At 40.0% G+C, this 26,548-nt stretch overlaps 1 protein-coding gene across 1 annotated transcript; it reads right to left on the bottom strand.

The window, feature by feature from the left end:
- On the bottom strand, positions 1 to 26,183 carry LOC137332458 (SH2 domain-containing protein 4A-like). Its single transcript, XM_067996316.1, has 5 exons — positions 26,070 to 26,183; positions 24,661 to 24,999; positions 19,392 to 19,515; positions 10,948 to 11,053; positions 1 to 3,100 (listed from the first exon to the last, which is right to left on the bottom strand). The coding sequence occupies exons 2-5, from the start codon at positions 24,839 to 24,841 to the stop codon at positions 2,963 to 2,965; spliced, it is 549 nt and encodes a 182-aa protein (XP_067852417.1). The 5' UTR covers positions 24,842 to 24,999; positions 26,070 to 26,183; the 3' UTR covers positions 1 to 2,962.
- Between the last annotated feature and the right edge of the window lie 365 nt (positions 26,184 to 26,548).

The raw sequence follows: 26,548 nt of genomic DNA, 5'->3' as shown, positions 1-26,548 counted from the left end.
TGTGATTTAAAAACATTGGAGCCTTTTAAAGGTTCAAAAATGCTTCAGACAAGTTTACAACCTTTGCAAACACTGTACAAGGGTGTGGGGGTGAGAGAGGGGGAGAGAAGTGATCGCTGAGGATCAAAGGACAGGAAACAAACATAGAGGCATGAAATGGAGCCTGTGAGCAAATGGTGGAGCAGCAATACCTCTAACCAACCCCCAACTCCCCCATGTTTGATGGCTAGCAAAATGCATATGTTCTTGCAAGAAGTGGGTGCAAGAAAGATTGTCTTGTTTAGAATTCCAGGTTACTGTCTCCAGAGGATGGCAGTGTACCATGTCTGGCAGGTGTGGTATAGTGTGTTAGCAGATATATAAGTGTCCAATATGCTTTCTCATTTGGAGCCAGTCTATGTCATAATGCAATTATATTATAATTTGGATTTTATACCATGCATTCAACTTTGTGCCTTGTCTTTGCAGTAGCACCAAAAATAGAAATAAAAGCAAATCCTGCTCAGAGTGTTGCAATATCGCTACATCAAGCCAATGTCAGAAATCAGGGCATAGAAATTGGTTCATACCAGCCTGCCAGCGCAAACTGGGGACAAGGACCAATCCCTGCACGGAAACGAGCAGGCCCGAGACACACCTGATATTGGGTCTCGGGCCTCATTTATATGAGATCAGCGAGCTGCAGATGCCTGCTGGGCATCCCCAGGTAGCTCACCGGAGAAGAGGATTTCATTTTCAGGTAGGTCCTGGGAGAGGGGGTGGGGAAGTGATCGGGAGAAAGGGGACAACTGGTGGGGTGGAGGGGGAGTGATTGGGAGGAAGGGGGCGACTGGGAGCGAGGGGGAAATTATTGAGAGGGGTTGAGCTGAGCAAGAGCGCTCCTCCCGACTCCACGTTCAAAGAACACAAGCCGCTGCCTTTTTGGTGGCGGCCTCTAAAAGTCCCTTTGAGGACCACTGGTTAGGCCGCATGTAGAACATATTTTCCTGAACGCAGCTGGCCCAACACCGCCTGTGTTCAGGGCAGCCCAATTTTGCCAATAGGGCCTCATATGCAAAGGGCCGAATGCCTGTTTCAGGCATTGGTCCTGGACATCTCTTTTTCTACCTTTACTATTGTGGCGGGCAGCATGTAATGAGTGTGTGTGCCCCGCCCACCACATTCGGCACTTAGGCGCCCTTTTTGCACCTGAAGAAAAGGTGCAGCGCCATTAAATTTCTAGGCCCAGAACTTTCATTGTATAATTTACTCTCTTCCATTGAAATCCTCTCTAATCTTGCTCTTCATCAAAATTTTCAATACTTTTATTTGCATCATTTTTCCGAAGTTCACAAATAGAAGAGCAACTGCGGGTTGTTAAAAGGTTTTCTGTCACTTTTGACCTTTAATTTCTCGATTGTTGGCACTAAATTCAAAAAGATTCACTCAGAGCCAGCCGAGAGAAGATGTAAGCTCAAGAAATGATTTTGACTTCAAGTTGCTCACTGTAAATTAGAACTATTTATCATTGCTATTTAAACTGTACATGTATAGTACTCATTGTGATAAATATGCATTGTAAGCAAGTAAAATCATATTCATATAATGTACAGAATTGGTAAAAGAGTATAATCATGAAGACCAAGAGAAATGATTTATACCACACAAGTTGCTGTCCTTCTAATTTTACTCAGGTCTTTGTCATGAGCAGAATATAAATCATATCCCATGGGTCTCCATAATGTATTCTGTTTGTACCATGTATTAAAAATTAATCTGGCAGAGAACTGGATAAAGTTAACTAGGTAATGGGATTACAAAAAAATGGGTTTAAACATTGTCCAAATTCTGATTTAGTGTTAGTGCACCTGAAGGTGAATAGAACCATAGATGATTACAGCAAAGGCAGAGGCCATTCGGCCCATCATGTCTGTGCTGGTTCTTTGCTAGAGCAATCCAAAACTAATGCTACTGCCTCGCTCTACCCCATTGTTGTAAAATCCTAAGAGCTATTGGTCTTTTTCATAGATTTATCTACCGTTTTCAGGAAATTATATATTTGAACCCCAAGTCTCCCTGTTCACCCACATCCTTCAGCATCTTTCCATTGAGTATATACTCCCATTCCTTGTTTTTCCACGCAACATGTATTACCTCACACTTATCCACATTAATTTACATCTGCCACCAGTCTGCTTATTCCACTAACCTATCAGTCTTCTTGACATCTTTTAAAGTCTTCCTTGATTTTGCTTTTGTGTAATTAGCAACTTTCAAGAATCTGTTCCTAATATCCAAGTCGGAATTATCCGTATATACCGAGAACAAAATCGGACCAAGCACTGACCGCCTGGGGTACACAACTCGGCAGTGGAGATTTGAATTCCTGGGCCTCATCTACATATCTCAGACTCCTGCCCGAAACCAGTGGGAAGGGACAACTGGCCGGTGGATGGGAGCAGAATGTTGGACAACAGGAAGCTGCTACTGGGATCGAAGGAACAGTCCCTGGCGCTCAGGTAAGTTGCCACGGAATGGGGTTCAGGAGGACTCTGTGATCGGGGAGGGCAGGAAGCCCGGAGCAGGGGAGGTCTAAATATCCTTATGGTCTACGGAGGAGCTCCTCACAATGATGTCATCAAAACTAGATCAGCATATTTCAAGAAGGACCCTAATGGTTTCCAATTGCTGTCCTTCTCGCCTGTTAAAATTGATCTAAAGTAACTTATTTTTTCCTTCTCTCCTTTCTTGAACAAAGCTGCTAATTTGTTTATTGTGTAAATGGATTCAAAATGTATACCTCTTGAACATTCCCTTCAAACAAATTTTCAAAGGAAAAACAGTTTTAGTAATTAGAACATGAAATAATGTAATGAAATGAGAGATATTTCATAGAAGTTACACTATAACGAACATTTCTCAGCAGAAGCCTAACAAGCATTAAAAAATGTGACTGTTGTTTTAAAATGAAACGTCTGTAATTTTACATATAGTTTTCCTGCCATTGTTGATCCATGTTCTTATGCTTTGCTGTTGGCGAGTGAGTTTCCTTGCAGGTCATGCATTGCTCGCTGTGACCCTTGTCCTCATGTTTCTTCCATTTTTTATCATCTTCAAAAACCTGTAGAGTATAATACGACTGATTTATTAAAGGCAATCCATTTTAATGTGACATTTTTGAAACCTTTGTTTTCATTTATTATATATTGAGTTACATCAAGTCTACAGCACAGAAACAGGCCATTCAGCCCAATTGGTCCATGCTCCACATGAGCCTCCTCCCTCCCTAATTCATCTAACCCTTTCAGCACTCCCTTCTATTCCTTTCTCCCTCATGTGCTTATCCAGCTTCCCCTGAAATGCATCTATGTTATATGCCTCAACTACTCCTGTGATAGCATGTTCCACATTCTCACCACTCTCTAAGTAGTTGCTCCTGAATTTTGTATTTGATTTATTAGTATCTATCTTATATTTATGACCTCTAGCTTTGGACTCCCCACAAGTGGAAACATTTTCTCTACGTCGACCCTATCAAACGCTATCATTACCTTAAGGACTTCTATCAGGTCACCCCTCAGCCTTCTCTTTTCTAGAGAAAAGAGCCCTAGCCTGTTTAGTCTTTCCTGATAAGTGTATCCTCCCAGTTCTGGTATCCTTCCTTGTGAATCTTTTTTGCACCTACACCAATGCCTCTATATCCTTTTTATAATATGGAGACCAGAACTGTGCACAATACTCCAAGTGTGGTCTACCCAAGGTTCTATAAAAGTTTAACAAAAGTTCTCCGCTTTTCAATTCTATTCCTCTAGAAATGATCCCCAGTGCTTGGTTTGCCTTTTTAGGCCTTATTAACTTGTGTTGCTACTTTTAGTGATTTGTGTATCTGTACCTCAAGATCCCTTTGCTCCTCTATCCCATTTATACTCTTATTATCCAAGCAATATGTTGCCTCCTTATTCTTCCTACCAAAATGCACTATCTCATACTTAGCTATATTGAAATTCATTTGCCAATTACATGTCCATTCTGCAAGTTTATTAATGTCTTCTTGCATTTTGATGCATTCTTCCTTTGTATTAACTGCACCCCCAATTTGGTGTCGTCCATAAATTTTGAAATTTTACTTCTGATTCGAGTCTATATGTTAATGTAAATTGTGAACAGCAGAGGTCCCAACACCGATCCCTGTGGAACACACCTCTCACCTTTTGCCAGTCTGAGTAGCTACCCTTAACCACTACTCTCTATTTTCTGTTTTATATCCAACTTGCTATCCATTCTGTTACCTGTCCCTTGACTTCACATGTTCTGACCTTAGTCTTGAGTCTACAATGCGGTACCTTATTGAAGGCCCTTTGAAAATCCAAATATATGACATCTATTGTATTATCCTTGTCTACTCTTTCTTCAAAGAATTCAATAAGGTTGATCAAGCATGACTTACCCTTCTGAAATCCGTGCTGACTATTCTTTATTATATTTTCATTTTCTAGATGTTTTTCTATTACATCTTTGAGTAAAGATTCCATTATCTTTCCTACTACCGACATTAAGCTAACTGGTCTATAGTTTCCCGGACTTGGTTCTACCTTTCTTTTTAAATATAGGAATAACATTAGCTGTCCACCTGTCCTCTGGCACTATTCCCTTTTCTGATGAATTTTTATATATATGTAATAGTGCCTCTGCTATCTCTTCACTAACTAATGCAATCCATCCAGATCAGGGTCTTAACCTCTCTAAGTTTGATTAGTTTATTAATTATCTGCTCCCTTTCTATCTTAAATGTCTTTATATCTTCTGCCATTCAACCATCTTCTGTTCTCCACTTAAGCACTTTATTTCTTGTCCTGTGTGCCAGGAACTCCTATTGACTTCAAAAGGAGACAAAACCAAAGTACTGCAGATGCTGTAAATCTGAAAAAGAAACAGAAAATGCTGGAAAACACTCAGAAGGTTGGGCAGCATCTATGGCGAGAGAAATAGAGTTAACGTTTTAGGTCGATGACCTTTCATCAGAACTGTGCAGTATCTATAATAATTCTTTTTAAATGATCCAAATATTTAAATAAACTTTTATCAAATGAGTGTAAAATGTTAAGTTCAATCATTCCCATTACAATCAGGTATCAAAGTTAAATTATTCTGCTGCACTGCTACTTTATTTGCTTTTGAAATCTAGCATTTTTGAAGCATTGTAGTGGACATGATTCATTACAATTTTATATAAATCTGAATACACCTAGAATGTGTCGTGATATTATACTGTATTAACACTTTAACATATTGCACCACAGAGTGATAGGGCATGGGTTCATGACCATAATTCCCTGCATGGCAAATTCCAGATCTCAGTCTCGTCATCAGTAGGGAATGCTAAGTGGAGCCAAGGGACTTCTTCACAGGAGGGAGGGAAGAACATCAAGAGCAATATCGCTGAAGTTCTGGACAAAGGCCATCTGCTCACTTTCTCAGCTAGGGAATAATGCATGACGTGAAGTGGAGATTGAAATGAGAAAAATATATTCCACTATAACTTCCTAACATTAAAATGTGGCTTTTGTAATAAAACATCAAATATGAACTACTAAAATGGACAAACATTTAAACTTGTTTTGTTGTTAACCTTAAACAAAAGGACTTAAATTATTAACAAGGTAAACAACGAAGTGAAAATGTCTGTTGCAGGTTAGTTTATCACTTTAAGGACTTTGGGGCTAGTTTCTGCCAGTCGTGCTTTTCTGTCAAATTTCTGCTATTATGCGGTTAAAATTATGAAGCCTGCATTTAGCAATAACATCAAAAAATATTCCAAGGATTTATGTCAGAAGTGCTCCAAACATTATTCCATTCATGATCTTTTCTAAATACAATTTGTATAGTGCATATTTTAATGTTTAATATTGGTTGGTCAGAGTCAATTTCAGATATAACAACTTTTGAAGGTCAATTTTCAAATACTGGTGACTGGATTCTTGATTAATATTATTGCTTGTTTCCAACAAAGAACTTCATATCAAATACCTTGGAGTATAAAACTCCAGTTTATTGCACTGAATAAGTCGCACAAGTGCAAGGGAATGGGGCTTCTTTTTAATATGCACTTGGAATCCCTAAACTCCTGTAGTAAGTTCTAGGCTAAAAAGGTATAGCAAGGCTCAATACTACACAGTAACTCCCTCTGAAATTGTCCCAACTGACCTTGCAAAGATGACTATTAATCACCAGAACCTGTGCTTGGTCAACATATAGCATTATGTCCAGTGGGAAAATGTCAATTTTGGAACAATATAAATCATTTTCTGACCTCAATATTTTCCTTAAATTGCTGGCTTCCCAGCCTCAGTATTGCTCAGAGTTCCTAAATATAGCATTTTTAAAAAGCACAAAAGAATTACTGTACACTTATAAAAAATGTTCATAGTTATCATTAAAAAATAAGTTTGCATTGCTTTTTTAGCAGCTGTTATACTGTACCTTTATATTTACACCATAGAAAATATCCATACCTGGGCATTGCATCAATATTACAGAATCTATGGATTGGAATACATAAAATTTCTAACAGGAAGATTGTACATAATAGGAATGAAAGACCCAGTAAAGATCTGCTTACAATCAGGAATGAGTATGTTTTATTTATGACTACAGGTATTTTGATAATTTTAGGTGAGAATTTATCTGTATAGAATTGCTGTATTAGCCTTGATCACACAAACATACCAGGAACATCAATCTACAGACTATCACTTTGTGTTCAATAGTATATAAATAAGCTAAATGTAGCAATCTCTGGTTATTTTACTCTTATTTTGCATGATAGCTTACAGTTCCAAATTCATGCTCTGCCATCTTTTTGATTGGTTGAAGTAAAAATAAAACACAACTCTGTAGCGAATGCAAACTCAAACTCAACCAATCAAATCGCTAAAAATACTGTTTGAATTTTATTTTGTGTGCTGTTCTGTTCTCCTTTCGAACTGCCAACTACAGGTTCAAAGCAATGTTTCTAACACAATAATAACAAAAAGAATTAAATCTGTGTGGGTTGGGGCCTCTGCATAGCCCAGAGATATCTCCCTGACCTGGCAGGGTCACTTACATATGGGAGGCAAAATCCCTGACCCCCCATCCAGATTGGGAGTGAAGACTTATTGCAGTAGGCCCCCAGGGCCTGCCACAGTAAAAGAACATAAGAACATAAGAAATAGGAGCAGGAGTAGGCCAATCGGCCCCTCGAGCCTGCTCTGCCATTCAATAAGATCATGGCTGATCTGATCCTAACCTCAAATCTAAATTCATGTCCAATTTCCTGCCCACTCCCCGTAACCCCTAATTCCCTTTACTTCTAGGAAACTGTCTATTTCTGTTTTAAATTTATTTAATGATGTAGCTTCCACAGCTTCCTGGGGCAGCAAATTCCACAGACCTACTACCCTCTGAGTGAAGAAGTTTCTCCTCATCTCAGTTTTGAAAGAGCAGCCCCTTATTCTAAGATTATGCCCCCTAGTTCTAGTTTCACCCATCCTTGGGAACATCCTTACCGCATCCACCCGATCAAGCCCCTTCACAATCTTATATGTTTCAATAAGATCGCCTCTCATTCTTCTGAACTCCAATGAGTAGAGTCCCAATCTACTCAACCTCTCCTCATATGTCCGCCCCCTCATCCCCGGGATTAACCGAGTGAACCTTCTTTGTACTGCCTCGAGAGCAAGTATGTCTTTTCTTAAGTATGGAGACCAAAACTGTATGCAGTATTCCAGGTGCGGTCTCACTAATACCTTATATAACTGCAGCAATACCTCCCTGTTTTTATATTCTATCCCCCTAGCAATAAAAGCCAACATTCCGTTGGCCTTCTTGATTACCTGCTGCACCTGCATACTAACTTTTTGATTTTCTTGCACTAGGACCCCCAGATCCCTTTGTACTGCAGTACTTTCCAGTTTCTCGCCATTAAGATAATAACTTGCTCTCTGATTTTTCCTGCCAAAGTGCATAACCTCACATTTTCCAATATTGTATTGCATCTGCCAAATCTCCGCCCACTCACCCAGCCTGTCTATATCCCCTTGCAGGGTTTTTATGTCCTCCTCACTCTCTACTTTCCCTCCCATCTTTGTATCATCTGCAAACTTTGATATGTTACACTCGGTCCCCTCCTCCAAATTGTTAATATAGATTGTAAAGAGTTGGGGACCCAGCACCGACCCCTGCGGAACACCACTGGCTACTGGTTGCCAGTCCGAGAATGAACCATTTATCCCAACTCTCTGCTTCCTGTTAGATAACCAATCCTCCACCCATGCCAGAATATTACCCCCAATCCAGTGATTCTTTATCTTGAGCAATAATCTTTTATGTGGCATCTTGTCGAATGCCTTCTGGAAGTCTAAATACACTATGTCCACTGGTTCCCCTTTAGCCACCCTGTACGTTATGTCCTCAAAGAACTCAAGCAAATTTGTCAGACATGACTTCCCCTTCGTAAAGCCATGCTGACTTTGTCCTTTTAAATTATGTTTATCCAAATGTTCTGCTACTGTCTCCTTAATAATAGACTCCAAAATTTTACCCACCACAGATGTTAGGCTAACTGGTCTATAATTTCCAGCCTTCTGCCTACTACCCTTTTTAAATAAGGGTGTTACATTAGCCGTTTTCCAATCTGCCGGGACCTTTGCCGAGTCCAGAGAATTTTGGAAAGTTATTACCAAAGCATCCACAATCCCTACTGCCACTTCCCTCAAGACCCTAGGATGTAAGCCATCAGGTCCAGGGGATTTATCCGCCTTGAGTCCCATTAATTTACTGAGTACCAATTCCTTAGTGATTTTAATCGTATTTAGCTCCTCCCCCCCCCCAGAGCCCCCTGTTTGTCCTGTGTTGGGATATTCTTAGTGTCCTCTACCGTAAAGACTGAAACAAAATATTTGTTCAGCATTTTTGCCATCTCCGTGTTTCCCACCATTAATTTCCCGGTCTCATCCCCTAAAGGACCTACGTTTGCCTTAGCCACCCTTTTTCTTTTTATATAACTGTAGAAACTCTTGCTATCTGTTTTTATATTTTTTGCTAATTTATTTTCATAATCTGTCTTCCCTTTCTTAATCAATCCTTTAGTTAATTTTTGCTGTCTTTTGAAGACTTCTCAATCTTCTATCCTCCCACTAAGTTTGGCTACCTTATATGTCCTTGTTTTTAGTCGGATACTATCCTTAATTTCTTTACTTAGCCACGGATGGCTGTCATTTCTTTTACACCCTTTTTTCCTCAGTGGAATATATTTTTTTTGAAAAGGAAGAGGCACCCACTGAGTTATCTGAGAAAAAAAGTATATTAATGCAGAAAAGTTTAACATTTGCTGATGGGTCCTGTGTACAGCAATGTTCTAAGTGGGAAGGCAGCAGCATACGCCCCTAAGTAGCTTTCTGCACCCACACACCACATCCACCAAAAAATAAACAGGGGCAGGGCAGAAGACCTAGGCCTAGGTCCAGGTCCCACAAAGAAAGACATGGCCTCCTCTACTCCAGACTCCCTCCCGCCAGACTCTCCTGTAGCCCCCGCTGGACCACTTACCTGCAGGTTTGGTCAGCAGCTGATCCGCATCCCCTTCCCACCCATTTCGGGCGGGAAGTGGACCGGCGGCATTTAAATTAGGCTCGTGAGTTCAAATACCCCAGGCCTGAAATTTAGGCCAGCGAGCATGTTTCGCTGTCGTCCCGCCCCCACCTGTCCAAAAACGGCTCAGGGTTAAAATCGACCCAAAATAATAAATAAAAACAGAAAGTGCTGGAAATACACTGTAGGTTAACACAGTAGGGTAGAGACTCTCCATTGGAACTAGAAAAAGGAAGATAAAGGGTGAGTAAAGCACCCCTAAAATAGTAGAAAATGAAATGGGATGTGAATGGAAGATACCAGCAAGTGGGGGAGTCAGCTAAGAGGAGGTTTTTCTCTCGATTGCTACTTGTTTTCTGGTGTAACCTTGTGGGAGAGGATGGAAAATTGAAGAGGAATCTATGCCATCAGGCTATGAAGTCAATGAAAACGAAAAATGGGCAGAGTGTATAACGGGCAGCCAGTCAGCTACCACCAGTTTTCCGCCCTCGACGAAAGTAAAAATTGGCTCCAGTACTGTCTGCAATATATTATATAGAAAATATAGAAGTGATAAGCTGATACAAGGATGATAACACAAGCAGGAGTTTCTAATAACATCATATGAGTAACTACAAAAGACTGACAGCTTGGGGCATCACTGTTGATAAGTGCAGATTGGAAAATTGGGGCTGTAATGTTATTGCCCGAACACTGACCCAGCTTGTGTCTAGCCGGCAGGGTTCAAGGCGGCAGGGGAGCTTCACAAAATTACCCCACATGAATCATGATGGCGAAGCTTGAATGCTTCATGCAGTTGATACAGTCGTCAGTATCTTGTGATTGTGTTATAACCCATAGCATGGTCTGTCATTTTTCAAATTACTAATACATGGTTTATCTTTTCTCATTGTTGAGCTTCCCACTTGAGATTTGCCCTTGTGTCTTATTTTTTCACTATTAATTTTGTCTTTGCTCCCATCAACTAGAACTGTTATGTACTGGTATTGAGTTTTGACATATGGATTTGCATCACAAGTTAGAAAGAGAGAGAAAATGAAATGTATGATTCTATCATAGAAGAGGGCACTTTGCCAGGACAGTAATTATCAAGTGTAAATGATAAGAAAATTATGCATATGCATATATTATAATATTATACCTGCATGTGTATGAATGCTTTTTATTAATGTCAAATATATTCTTCTACATGAATATATATTTAATGCTGATTGATTCTAATATGTGAAAGTGGCCTCATTTCACTATAGCATGATCATCTGACGTTGTTTGTGAACTTTTTTTGCCCTCATTAAATGAGGACTCAAAAGCATGCCTCAGATGTGACGCCATTCTAACCTTGCAAGTTGCATATATTTTGTCTTCTCCATTTGGTTTAAATTGTTCATCTGTATTCCAGGTTTCAGTATCTGAAATTATATTTCTTCGATTTTCTGTGAATCTCCTAAAACAAGGAAAATTTACAGTATTCATTTACATTATCTTGCTAAGTCTGTTTCAGTATAAAATTTGAATTAATGGAACATTAAACTTCAACTTAATTTAGTGATTTTCAAACTTTTCTGTGGGGGAACTTCCTGCGAATACTTACACATTCCTGGAAACTCCCTGTAAATATTCACAGACTCCTGTCCTAATTTTCAAAAGTATCAGCTTCCCAAAGAAAAACAATGCTATCATTAACAAGTTTTATTAATATAGAACAACAGAAACAATGGGTCAAGTTTAAACTACACTCCCGCCTGGCAGTAACGGTGCATGGGAGAGGTTAGAATTGGCCGAGGTCGCACCGTTCCCACCCGACTGCATCTTATCTTCGCCAACTTTGAGGTCGGCCAAGGCTCCTGCTGCAGTCAAGTGGAGGACAAATTGAAATCTAAAAGTTGCAGCCCGATGACATCGTCAGCACCACAACATGACTGTAACGAATACTCGGGGGAGGGAGGCCAGTGTCAAACCTGTCAGAGAAACCTAGCGGGATCCAGCAGGGTGACAAGAAAAGGCCGAGGTAGGTAATATTTTTTATTCTACAGGAGGATTCCTTGGGGGGTTAGGAGAATTGCCTAAACCAATATGGCAAGTGGCATACCTCGTAATGAAGGTACACTTCCTGCCCTCCATGCTGGAGGCTTAGGAGGCCGGTTAGTGCACACAAAATGGGCAGCCGAATTTCTGGGCCGTGATCCTATAGAGGTACAAGATACTTACCAACAAGAACAATTACTTACTTAGAAAAAATGTCCCAACTCGCTTTACAGAGGCGTAAGGAAAAAAATGAATGCCGAGCCAAAGAAAGAGATGTTAGGAGGGGAGATCAAACTGGTGGATTTCTAGGAGGGTTTTAAAGGAGGAAAAGTTGGGGGAGGGGGTTCAGGGAGAGAATTCCAAATCGTGGGACTAAGGAAGGAGGGAATACTCGAGGCCAGAATCAGAGGATTGGAGAGCTTGGGGAGGGAGGGGAGAGGGGGGAGGAAGGTGGAGATTGTAATGCTGGAGGAGGATATAGCAATAGGGAGGGATGAGGCTATGATTGGCTTGAAACACAATGATAAGCATTTTAAATTTAAGGCATTGCAGGACTGGAAGCCAATAGGGTGATTGATGAGCAGGACCTGGTGTAGAATAGGATAGGGGCAGCAGAGTTTTGGATGAGCTGAGGTTTACAGAGGTTAGAGGATGGGAGGCTGGCCAGGAGAGCATCAGAATAGTCGAGTCCGGAGGTGATAAAGGCATGGATGAAGGTTTCAGCAGCAGATGGCTGAGGCAAATGCGGAGGCAGATGCAAAGGCAGGTGATGTTACAATGGTGGAAAAAGGTGGTTCTTGTGATAGAGAGGATATGGGGTGTGAAACTCAGCTCAGCATTGAATAGAAACCTGAGGTTGCGAACAGTTGGATTCAGCCTGAGATAGTGGCCAGGGTGGGGGATGGAATCGGTGGCAGGGTCCAGAGTTTATGCTGTCACCAAGGGGCAGCATGTAGATGAGAAAAGAAGCAGGGCCAAGAATAGATTCATGGCGTCTCCGGAGGTAATGGTGCAAGGGCGGCAAGAGAAGCCATTGCGGGTGATACTCTGGCTATTGTTAATTGTATCCATGTGATTTATATCAATTAGTGTTAATTGTATTCAGGTTGTGTGTATCAACTGGGAACTCTCTTGTATCCATATATGAGAGCTTATCTAGGGTGTGTGTGGGTAATGTGGATCTCTGTGAATAAAGGCTCTAGTATTCTATCCTTCACTACCTGGCTATCCATTTTAGAACAGCTAAGATCAGATAGTTATGAGTGGAACCAGGCATAGTTGTTCCACTGAACTGGACAAAAGAGAACTGGCATTGGAGGAGGATGATATGGTTGACTGTGTCAAATGCTGCCGAGAGGTTGAGAAGAATGAATACCACGGTCACAATCATAAAGGATGTCATTTGGGTCTTTGGTTAGGGCCTTTTTGGTGTTGTGGCGGAAACCTGATTGGAGAGATTCAAACAGGGAGTTGCAGGAAAGATGGGCATGGATTTGAGAGGTGACAACACATTCAAGATAGTAAATGATATGGAAAAGGGAAATCATGAATATGATTTTAAATAAAATTGCAAGAATAGGGCAAAAGAAGCAGGTTCACACTATTAAATGTCAATTTAAGTCTGACATCAGTAAATTATTCTTCACACAAAGGGGTAGATCTTAACTTTGTGCGATAGTGTAAAATGGACCTGTTTTACATCTCTTCTAATTGTAATTTCCATTGACTTCAAAGTCAAGATCTATCCCAAAGAGTGATCAACACTTGGAATGTACTTCCAGATAGTGTTGTGAAGACAAAAATCATGGACTCATTTAAGAAAGAACTAGCAGCAAGGGGCCATTGTAGGATCTTTCTGGATGAATGAATTAAGATGGGCTGAATAGTCTTCCTCATTTGTAGTAATCTTGTGATTCTGAGTCTGCTTTTGGTCCACTCTTCTAATTTCTCTCTCTCCCAGCCTGGGTTCCCTGACCCCCTGGAAAGAGTGCCTATGGATGTTTGGTTAAGTGAAAGGCACTACAAAAGCATATGTTGTCATTCAACTATTACAGTTAAAAAAGAACAAAGGACTTGCTGGAAGAAAGATTTCATGAGAATATTTTGTCAGCTTCAGCAGAATTAAATGCAGTAATAGTGAATTGATCTGCATCAATGCTGGAAAATTGTTTGTCATTTGAAAAGAAGGCCTTTTTCTGAACTTTGCTGAGTTATTATTTGTCAAAAACTTGCTTGATGTTGAATGGAGACAATGAGTACTTTCTAGACTGTGGTATAGGAAGAAGTTGCAATAGGCCACAAAGGATCGGATACAGGAAAGAAACAGAGAAATTATAAAGAATTGGAGTTGGAGAGATACTGTAAGCACAATGATATTACTTATAGCCTATGTGTGGCTATGTTTGTCAATTCATCAAAACTGGTAAGTACCTTATCTCAGGCTAATTGATTAATTTTCACACCCTGATATTTCTGCAGTAAATTAATTTAAAATTCAGCACAAAAGTCACAGAAACTAGACAGAAACCTTTCATAAAATACCATTTCAGCACTCAAAACTAATCCAGGAATAATGCCTTTAAGGAACAGTAAGAGCCTTTATCATCTGGCACTGCCCATTATCTCTGAAGGTTTAGGTTATATTTTAATCTGGGAAAAAGTATGGCAGATGAAAAGAGGTCATAAATTAATATTTTCTGCTACCTTCAACCTGATTTCTAGTGAATATACACAGCACAAAAGTTCCTAATAAGGTGGGCACAGTTGAGTATATTTGTTTGTGATTTGCTTAGGGTTGATGATGTGGATGAAGCAATGTTGCTGCAGAGGATAAAACACCTCTAATTAGAACATGTGCCTCTGGAACATACTGACCCAGGATTTGCTGTAGCCGGTCAACGAACGGCGCCCACCGTTAGTTAGACTTACCCTTGCCCGTTTCATCTCCATGATATTTTGCGCCGCAAGTTGCTGATAGTGCGATGGAAACGGCGCTGCTGGAATCTGAGTGAACAGAGCAATCAACTCTGTATCTCCTTGATCAATTAGATTGAAGGATTGTGAAATTAACAGCGCAAGGAAGGAGAATCAAGTGCAAGTTAGAATGGTGAATTCAATGTCAAATCAGGTACAGAAAAAGAAATAAAGAGAGGGAAAGAAAGATTGGATTAAGATGCAAGGTACACAAACTTGAATGTACCTGACACACAATTGGATTAGCCATTTATTGTCAGCTCTGGTTTGACCACATCAAGCTCTACTGGGCCTCATTTTCCTCTGCCAATACCACCTTTTATTCTAGGATCATCCTGAGACAATCAAGGCTCCTTTTCTGTACTTCTAACCAGTTCCTTAAGCCCCTCTCCCCTGCACCCTGCACCCTCACCTCTTACAAGTTCAAGGAGTTCATGGATTTCTTAGTCACTGAGATTGAGACAATCCATTCATTTGTCTTAGCTGCTACCCCCTTTCCCTTACCTACTAAGCAATAATGCCCTCAATCTCGCTTCCACTCTTGCCCTGTATTCCATCTTGCTCTAGTTTATCCCCTGTCTCTCCCCCACCTTTTCCAAGCTCAACTCATCCTTGTGGAGGCAGAGGGCATGGCAGAATTACTAAATAAATACTTTGCATCAGTCTTCACTAGAGAAGAGGATGCTGCCATTGTAGCAGTAAAGGAGGAGGTAGTAGCGATATTGGATAGGATAAAAATAGATAAAGAAGAGGTACTTAAAAGAATGGCAGTACTCAAAGTACAAAAGTCACCTGGTCCAGATGGGATGCATCCTAGGTTACTGAGGGAAATAAGGGTGGAAATTGCAGAGGCTTTGGCCACGATCTTCCAATCCTCCTTAGATATGGGAGTGGTGCCAGAGGACTGAAGGATTGCAAATGTTACATCCCTGTTCAAAAAGGAGAGGGATAAACCTGGCAATTGTTGGCCAGTCAGCCTAACAACGGTGGTGGGGAAACTTTTAGAGACAATAATCCGGGATAAAATTAGTTGGCACTTGGAAAGGTATGGGCTAATAAATGGAAGTCAGCACGGATTTGTTAAAGGAAAATTGTGTTTGACTAAGTTGATTGGGTTCTTTGATGAAGTCACAGAGAGGGTTGATGAGGGTAATGCGATTGATGTGTATATGGACTTGCAAAAAGCACTTGATAAAGTACGACATAATAGACTTGTTAGCAAAATTAAAGCCCATGAGATAAAAGGGTCAGTGGCAGCGTGGATACAAAATTGGCTAAGGACAGAAAGCAGAGAGTAGTGGTGAACGATTGTTTTTCAGACTGGAGGGAAGTATACTGTGGTGTTCCCCAGGGGTCAGTATTAGGACCTCTGCTCTATTTGATATATATTAATGACCTGGACTTGGATATAAAGGGTGTAATTTCAAAGTCTGCAGATGACACAAAACTCAGAAATATAGTAAACAATGTGGAGGATAGTAATAGACTTCAGGAGGACATAGTCAGATTGGTGAAATGGGCAGACACATGGCAGGTGAAATTTAATGCAGAGAAGTGTGAAGTAATGCATTTTGGTAGGAAGAATGAAGACAGTCAATATAAACTAAATGGTACAATTTTAAAGGGGGTGCAGGAACATAGAGACCTGGGGGTTTGCAGGTGGCTGGGCATGTTGAGAAGGCTGTTTAAAAAAGCATATGGGACCCTGGGCTTTATTAATAGAGGCATAGAGTACAAAAGCAAGGAAGTTTTGCTAAACCTTTATAAAACACTGGTTAGGCCTCAGTTGGAATATTGTGTTCAGTTCTGGGCACTACACTTTAGGAAGGATGTCAAGGCCTTAGAAAGAGTGCAGAAGAGATTTACGAGAATGGTACCAGGGATGAGGGACTTCAGTTATGTGGCGAGATTGGAGAAGCTGGGGTTGTTCTTCTTAGAATAGAGAAGGCTAAGAGGAGATTTAATAGACATGTTCAAATTCATGACCGGTTTTGACAGAGTAAATAAGGAGAAACTGTTTCCAGTAGCAGAAGGGTCGGTAACCAGAGGACACAGATTTAAGGTGATTGGCAAAAGAGCCAGAGGCGACATGAGGAAACATTTTTTTATGCAGGAGTTGTAATGATCTGGAATGCACTGCCTGAAAGTACGGTGGAAGTAGATTCAATAGGAACTTTCAAAAGGGAGTTGGATAAATACTTGAAGGGAAAAAATTTACAGGGCTATGGCGAAAGAGCTGGGGAATGGGACTAATTGGATAGCTCTTTCAAAGAGCCAGCACAGGCACAATGGGCTGAATGGCCTCCTCCTGTGCTGTACCTGTGCCTACTATGAGACCTACCTCCTGTGCTGTTGATCCCATTTCCACTAAACTGCTGATTACCCTTCCAGGTTCCCTTACCAGTTGACATTGTCTCTCCTCAGGCACTGTCTCCTTCCCTTGCTGTCATCACCACCTTCCTCAAAAAATCCACTTCAACCTCTCTGTCCCCACCAATTACCATCCCCTCGCCAACCACACTTTCCTCACCAAAGTCCTTGAATGTGTTGTCATTTCCCAGATCTGTGCCCAACTCTCTGACAACTCCCCATTTGAATTCATCCAATCAGGTTTCTGCCCCTCCCACAGCACTAGTATGGCACTAACCAAATTCATGAACATGGGTATGGCAGGATAGTGGTTATGTTACTGGACTAGTAATCCAGAGGCCTGGACTAATAATCTAGAGAAAGTAATCCCACCATGGCAGTTGGAGAATTTAAATTCAATTTTTTTTAAAATTGGAAATATAAAAGAAAGCTGGTACCAGTAAAAGTGACCATGAAGTTGTTGGATTGTCATAAACCCAATTGTTTCACTAATGTCTTTAGGCATTGACACCACTGACCGAGCTGGCTGAGTCCTAAAGGACATAACTGCCAGACTGGGCTTGCTGCAGGTGATGAGAGAACCAACACGATGGGATAACTTACTTGACCTTGTCCTCATCAATCTAGCTGTTGCAGATGCATCTGTCTATGACAGGATTGGTAGGAGTAATCACCGCACAGTCCTTTGTGGAGACCAAATCCCATCTTCGCACTGAGATACCCTCCATTGTATTGTGTGGCACTATCACTGTGTTAAGTGGGATAAATTAAAAACAGATCTAGCAGCCCAAAATTGGGTATTCACAAGGCATCTGAGAATCTTGGAATCCTTCCAGCTGCTGACGCCTCCGGGGTTGTCGCTGCTTCAGCCATTTTTGTGGAAAAGTGATGCTGCCCTTTAACTGGCTGCAGCCATGATAACTGTATTTCTCTTCCTCCCAACAGTGGAAAACCAATCAAGAGTGGTGTAACTGCTCTAATTCCACCCTGCATAGCAAATGAGGGCCCAGGGAGAAAACTGCAGCAAGTTAGCAGCAAATTCACATTGGCAGGTGGTATTCCTGTTCTGCCACTAATCCACCAGAGGGAAAGAAATCCAGGCTCATGTCTTGAATGAGCTATAACTTCCTCTCCCTAAACATTGGGAAAACCAAAGTCATTGTTTTCTGTCTCTGTCACAAACTCCACACCCTTGCCAATGACTCACTTACCCTCCATGGCTACTATCTCATGTTGAACCAGACTCTATGCAACCTTGGCATCCTGTTCAATCTTGAGCTGAGCTTCTGACCCTATATCATCTTCCACCTCTGTAACATTGCCCAACCCCACCTTTACCTCAGCCCTTCTGCCACTAAAACCCTCATAGATGCCTCTGGATTCAATTACTCCAATACCTTCCTGGCTGGCCTCCTGCCCTTCACCTTCCATAATCTTCAGTTCATTCTAAATTCTGCTATCCATATCCTATTCTACATCAAGTCTTTCTTGGATTTGATGTGGAATTGGCTCCCAGTCCCCTAATGCGTCAAATTTAAAATTGTCATATTTGTGTTTAAATCCCTCCATAACTTCTCCCCCCTACCTTTGAATCCTCCTCCAGCCCTAGAACCACCCCCCCACCCCGACTCTCCGTTCTTCTGACTCTAGCCTGCTCCAGCTCCCCTTTCTTAAAAAGTATTTCTTGACAAAGCTTTTGCTCCTCCCTCCAATCGTCTCCTCCTTCGGCTCAATGTCCATATTTTCCTGATGCCTCTGTGTACAGTTTTGGGACAATTTTCTATGTTAAAGGCACTATATAAATGCAAGTTGTTGGTTGGTATAAGTCATCATCCCTAAATGCATTATTATTCCTTTTACATTCCCACTATCAGTCATAGCACATGCATAAATGTGAATTAATATTTGTCACTACATGCTGATAAGGTCTATGCCAAATCTTATAAGGTATTATAAATACTACAAGTTTGTTTCATAATGCTTTAAAATATGAGTTGTTTGATTTTATCTGTTAGCTATATCTTTTAGGAAAAAACACCCAACTCTTTATTCTAAATGGAACCATATACATCTGAATTTAAAATAAAATAGTATTCATAATCAAGTTGGTATACCCACTGTAAATACAGTACATGTAACAGTCTATTTGTCCTCTATTTCTAATGGATTGAAGAACCAGTCCCACCCCCAAAAAATTGAATTTTCTGTTTTCTTAGTCTAAATTTAAAAAAAATATAGATAAAGTTATTTCCTTTTGGAAAAGAATGTATGATGAATAAATAACATAAGATTTAGCACAACATATTTGTAACTAGTGCTTTAAGGGTAAATGTTTTTAAGACCTTCAGTCCTCATAAGGTTAAATCCTTCCTCCAAAACATTTTATTTATTTGCTGGTTTTCATGGATCTCTACCTTGCTTCTGCTGAAGTTTCACTACAGAACTGATCATATGGTTTATCTCCTCGAGCCTCTCCCATTACCCACACCCATACATCTCCGTCTTTTCCCAGCAGCCAATCCACTTGTTTTCTGGACTCTGTAAGAGGAGATAAAAGCATTAGTGGCTGCAATTGTGAAGAACTGGTGTTTAAAAGTTAAGAGCATGAATGTAAAAATACTACTATATTGTAATAAAGGAAAGTTAGCAATTTTTAAGAATTTCTCTGCCACATTTTGTAATTATTTGAACTCTTCTGTAAGTCCTCCTTTGCCATTTACATTTGTCAGCAAATGGGGGCAAATGGCCTGCTTCCAGGTTTTTATTTATTCCATCCAAACCAGCCAAGAGGAAGTGTATGTCAGAGTAACCTAAGTTAACCTGCTTTCTTATTTTTTCCCTTTCCTGCCTGTGCAGTGCAAATTGGGTTTGCAGGGAAAACAGATCTAAGTCTTGCCTTATACAAAAAAAAACATTGTTCCAACTAGCCGAACAAGAGAGCAGAGTTTACATTGAAAACACTGGTGGAATCCACAGCCTGATTTTCTTTCCAGCAGAACTATTAAAAAAGAAATATAGTTTGAAAACTGCACCAGCTCTGAAAAGTAAGATGGTACTGGCATTTATCTTGGGTATGTGGTTTTGTTTGCCTGCATCATTGTGTCATTATGGGAATGTATCCAATATTTTAAGTGTATTCATATATAGACAATACTGCATTCTAAGTTGAAGGTCAAATTACTACTATGTTGTGAACAAAAGTAAAACTACAGTTAGAAAGAAACCTGCATCAGTATTGAGTTATATAACTACCTTCAACAAATATGTGGATTATTCAAAATTATTCTATTTATTGATTCTTCTGTTGCAATGTTAAACACTGATTCAGTGCTAAGCTTCAGTTAGAAGTATTAGAATTTCTCCAAGTTATGGTAATGAAACATGCACGGATATTTTGCTGTTCTTGTGTGAGGCAGTTTTCACAATCAGTCCTAATGAATCACAATTTCCTTTTGCCAACAATTTTATTCCTATATTGTATATAGTGTAACAGACCAGTATCATTAAACAGGGTGAAGATTGGAGTAGTGCATGAAACAATGACTCACTTTAAAAAAGCTAGCCAATGCAATTTAAAATTATGTATTTAATATCAAGGATTCAGTATTATCCTTGCCAGGGAAGAGGGCATTGTTCTTTCTGATTTTACTCTACCACCAGGATCAACTTCCAAGGGACCAGTTACAAGGTGTATTGTTATCATGCTTCTATATCCAAACAGTGACAGCGAAACAGACAAACTCAATACCATGCATTAATAGCACCACCAATGATCATAGGGCACATAAGTTATAGAACATAAGTTTGGCTTCATTTGCACCATTTTAGTCATCTTCTTCTCTCCTTCAGACCATCAGATATAAATTAATTTGTTCTCAGCTGACATTGCTAAAATACAGTCCAATTTCTCCAAAGTAAAAATCAATCAGGCATTACCAGAGACTTACACCTATTACTTGATCCTGGGTCTTTAAAATTCCAGTGGCCTGTTGTGTTTACAAGTGGTATAGCACAGCCATCAAGATTATGTTTCAAAGCATGACCGGGATTTTTAAAATTAGAACAGGAATGAAAAAATGTAGGAAGAAAATAAATGTATAACAATAAAATTGAAAAATGCATTTGTGTGAGTTTGAAAAACTCTTTCAACATTACAGTGTTTGTTATATTCTTAAATCTACCAGCACATGATTTAATATTTTTAAGTATTATTCCATTTTCAGTAAGAAAATTCTATTCATCCTTTCACTTTTTCTAATCCATTATATGGGCCTTTTTGTACTATACGTAAATATGGAGGCACACTAAAATTTTCACAGGCAGAGGGGCATAGCTAAAGATCACTGTCCATATTAGGGCAAGAATCTATTATTTAGTTATGGTTATTTCACTTCCTCTGAGTCACTGTGCATTCACTGATGTTACTGGATCAGAGCACAGTCTCCTCTTTACCATCACAATCATTTTCTTGAGGAAGGTCAATTTAATACAACATATTATGTTATTAAAAGTACCTTTTACACGACAAGCCTCAAAAAGATTATATTCAGCTTGAATCAGAATGATCAAAGAACTTGTATTTATAGTGCCTTATACATTCTAAGATGTCCCAAAGTGCTTTACAGCTGTTGAACTACTTTTGAAGTGCAGTTGCTGTTATGTCAGCAAACAATCAGAAGTAATTGTGCTTTTCAAAGGTTTAGATTGAGAGATAGCAGGCAGTGGTGATTACTAATGAAAAGCATAATGATAGGTTCATAACTGCAGACCAAGGAGAAGGATGATCTGAATATTTAACCAGTTAAAACTACTGTGAAAAAAATAAGAGTAGGTGGAGTTTAAATTCTGCTGTGTATCACAGATGATGTGTAAAAGCCCCTCTGCATATTATTATAGCCTCCAAGAAGGTTTGCCTGATAAAGAAATCTGGAAGCACAATTGTATTAACTTATTACTTCAGTTTTTCATAACTGTGAACATTATATTTCTTCCTGTATGCTATTTGCCCAATTATTTGCCAGGCTTCACGTCTATGCTGGCTCCGAATTGTACCTTCACTTGTCACTGAATCAGACACACACCACTGCAAACCAATGCTCCTCCTCTCTCAAGTTAAATCCTTTGATGAGGGACTGGTTACTTCTCGCCCATCAGCCCCTACCCTACGTTTCTTCCACACCATGCTTAGATCTTTGCTACTGCCCCATGCAGTCTAAAGTTGCCATCTGTGTCCATTTGTGTGCACATTTTGGCTGCCACTCTAGACCTGAGTCCCCATCTCTCATCTTTCCATTTCTAGTAATCTTGGACCCCCATTTTCCTATCTCCTCTTCTACTCATCTAGTCATGCCTCCATTCTCCTCTCCCTTTAAACACCTTTGTTCCTTCGACTGTTCTTCCCACCTGTCATTATTCCCCAGCCCTCCTTCTCTCCTGTCATTGCCGCAGGCTCAAGTCCTTCCTGGGATTTGAGGAGGCGGTTTGTATTGTTCTTACCTTCCTGGATGGTGGTGGAGTAGTAGGAGGATCAAATCATGATGAGCTACAACTTCCTCCAACTCAACATCAAGAAGATCAATGCCGTTGTTTTCGGCCCCACTATAAAACCTGCTCCAATGCCATCAATTCTATGCCCATCACCAGCCACTCATGAGGACTGAACTAGACTGTGCAAAAGTTTGGTGTCTCGTTTAACCCTAAGTTGAGCTTTAAACCCTACATCCTATCCATCATCAAGATAATATATTTCCCTCTGTGCAATGTTGCCAGCCTTCCCCTCCACTGCTGCGACCTTTATCTATGCTTTTCTCACTTCTATACTTGATTATTCCAATGTACTCCTTTCTGCCTCCTATCCTCCACAAATTCCAACTTGTCCAAAACACAGCTTTCCATATCCTTTCCTGCAGCAAGTCTTGTTGGACCATCACCCCCATCCTCTCTGACCGCATTGGCTCCCTGTCCCCTACCTCCTCATCCTTATTTTCAAATCCCTTTATGACCTTGTCCCAATTAATCTCTGCAACATCCTCTAGCTTTATACCCCCTCCCCGTGCCCGCATTCTTCAGCCCTCTTACTCTGACATTTTGTGAATCTCCCCATTCCCTCTGTCTCACTATTGATGGCAGAGTCTTCAGTTGCCTTAGCCTCAAAGTCTGGAATTTCTTCCTTGAATCTCACTGCCTTTCCACTTCTTTCTTCTCCTTTAAAAACCTCCTCAAAACCCTTCTTTATGACCCGGCTCTCAGTCCTCTCTCCTAATCTCTCTTTTCATTGCTTGGTGTCTGTTTTCCTGACTATTTGTGAATTATGTTTTTTACATTAAAGGTGCTATATAAATGCAAGTTGTTGTAGCTACACTGCCACCATTGCTGCTCCCCATTCGCCAACACATAAGTGAAAATAAATATTGCTCCCCTCATTCATCTGCCTTTATAATGCAATTGAGCATGTCTACTATGAAATGTTATAATTGCAAAACATGCTGAAGCTGTGGCATTGGTTAAAATGGCAGCAATAATGGTGGATGACTTTTGCCTCATTTGCACCATTAGCAGAGCAGAAAGGGATCTTGTTATATTGCCACGCTCATGGTATTGTCAAACTATAGTGAATGATGCATGGCTGTTTAGTGAGTAGGCCCTGTATCACCACCCTCAGTGTTTGCTATCCACCAACAGACCAGAGTACAAATAGCTGTTGCCCCATTCAATATTCCTCTTCTTAATGTCACCAGCACCACTCAGTGGTACTGACCATACATTCCACATCACTTCATAACTATGGAACGTGCAGAAAAAACAATGCAGCTGAGCCAAAAGTTACCTGCTTCATTTGGGGAGGGGGTCTCATTAGAAAGGCAAAATGTGATGGAACCGTATCTAAGAGGGCATTGTATAATAGTGGTAGTATCCTTAAAAATCTTTTTAAAGAATTATAACATTATGCTTCATGTCAGGGAGTGGGTGGTACTCCCTGACATGCAGAATGCTAACCTCTCACCTCTTGGATCTGTCTTTTTCATCCATCACTAACTGATACTATGGAAGTCTCTCTCTCTGATAACGGAGTACTTTGGGCATTACAGAAATTTGTCCTTAATGGGTGCAAGTCCACAGAATTAAACTGCCTGTTGACCATCACTTGCTTAGGCAAGAAGGATTCCTGATGCCATTTAGGTTAATTTAATCTTTCTTTAGTTTAGTAGAGGATGTTCTTTTGAAATTAATGTGCTTAGTTACAGCAATATAGTAACATTTTTATCTTGCATGATATACAGAACCTGGGATTTTTTTTAACACTGACACTGGGTCCAAAGTATCAGTTCCCCACTACTGAAATCCTCCCCTCAGTAAGGACAAAATTCAGTATAAAAATAAATGATACTTCATGTGCCAAGTTACTACTACTGAAATTGAATGTTTGTGATTTGGACTGTTCCTAAATGTGTCAAGCATTTCGCTTTGAATTTACAAATAAAATTAGTACTTTCTCAAACAATAAAGTTGTTAGGTATCCCCAAAACATGTTCCAAACGTGGTTATTTTGTTAAACTTTATCTTGTTAAATATTTGGAAAATTCATGTTCCCTAATTTTAAAGGGGCAATGACTAGAAACCTAATTCTATGTTTGAATAAATATTACTGCTTTACGGTCAAAGGAAAATCAACCGATGTCATACCTTTATCAGTATTTGTTTTGTTTATCTTTTTCTCCTCTCTTTCTCCTTTTTCTTCTCTTTCTTTCCATCTTCGTACTTGCTCTTGTCTCATCTTTAGAAATAGAATCTGCTTTTGTTCTTCGTTCAGCTGATCTAGGACAGCTGGATCTATGTACATGTCCTGTAAAATCTGCTGCAGCATTTTGTCAAGATTGGGCCAGTCCGACCGACAATAGTCAGAACAAACAATCAAACTAATAGCCTTTTGGGTAGTGCATTGTAAGGTATGTAGCGCTTTCAAGGTCCTCGCACTGTTCGTTTCTAATGTGTTTTCTTATTTATGTACTGCCCCGGATTATCCTAAAAGGAGACAATATTAGATGAACATTTCTGCTGACTTTCAAATGTTTACTGTTTTATAAATAGCTTGAGTCCGCATAACTTTGCAGCAAAAGATACAGTAGTAACAAAAATACAAATGGTATCCAATAAACTTCATTCTCAGAGTATCGCGTATATTTTTAGTACAGACTTTAAACAGATATGACAATCCACTGCACGCCGCTACTGTTGAAGCCTCCTGCACAGGGCGGTGGATGTTGCCTTTGTTATTAGACGATGTTTAGCTAACAGATGACGTCAGGACATTCCATGTGTTCTCTGTAAATCCCTTGTTTATGCAAAAATGGCTTTGACATAGACATGCACTGAGGGAAATAAAGATCTGGCCATGAGCGTTGAGGATTTGTGAATTATCAACACCATCCTCAGATAATAACAAACTTATTTCTGTCGGAGCGGATGTACAGAATGTGTACATTTTCAAATCAGCCTCTTGTTTGCTTTTGGTTCAATTTTAAAGTTATCAAAACCTTAAAGATGGTGGAGTTGAAACTGAAAATCTCCCTGCTTCCTGGATTACTAAGAGTCTTCGTCGTCTGTACTTAACCTTTCTATTTCTTGGTGCTTTCCCATAAAATAAAATTAATTTCGTTTTGCCCTCAGCTGTCAGACTCCACGTTGTCATAAGCAACGATGGCTTTGCCACCGTCCATTGACTCGATCTCGGCTATAACGCTAGACAGCGTGTATTTTTTAAAGGTACTTTACAAAGTTGTGTCACAATTGGTCATTTCCCAGGTATTAAAACGTTTAGAGCACTCTTTCAAAACCGGAATCAGTAAGCAGGAATGAATGAACATTCAGATTCGCCAGGAAAGTGACAAAAAGTTTAAATTATTTCTTTTAACATTTCGAAGCGTCAAGGCCACTGGCATAGGCAAAGCTAATCATGCCATCATGCCACAGACTTTATATAATAGAATCTTTACTGAGATATACATGCTTTATAGCAAATCTTTTTAAAACGCTATTGTGTGTTGTTTCGATAAGATTAACAGAAAAAAATACAGAAATGTGCTTTTACTTACGATGCTGTTTCGTCTTTGGAACAGGCTGATGTTTGGGCTGGATGCAACAATTCTTCTGGATTGTCGGAAAATAACTTGCCTGCAGTACGTCACTCCAAAGGCAATCTGGCGAGAGGCGGGGAAAGGGGTGGTTACTGGATTTGAAAGTGCCGGAAAGTTGTGCAAGTAAATGCCACTGCATGATCCAACCATGATTAAAGAACCTAACTCCAAACACTAGTGCTAATTTATGATTTTGGGGATTAACCAAGTCCCTCCCCTCCCCCACCTCTTTAAATTCCTCCCTATCTATTAACTCTGCCTATTCAAGCTTCTTACAGAGAACTGTTTTCATTGAAATCACTTGTGGGGTAGTCAATCTCCTACTGTTCTGTTGCTTTTTCTCCTTAAAAATACTAGACGAAATCAGATCACCATGAATAAATATTCCTTTGCAATTTATATTGGATTAACAGGTTTTAAGTGGCTAACCTGTGTGC

Source organism: Heptranchias perlo, chromosome 14, assembly GCF_035084215.1.
Source record: "Heptranchias perlo isolate sHepPer1 chromosome 14, sHepPer1.hap1, whole genome shotgun sequence".
Taxonomy (NCBI): Eukaryota; Metazoa; Chordata; class Chondrichthyes; order Hexanchiformes; family Hexanchidae; genus Heptranchias; species Heptranchias perlo.
Note: the sequence above shows the minus strand (reverse complement) of the source record. Positions and strands in the feature narration are given on the sequence as shown.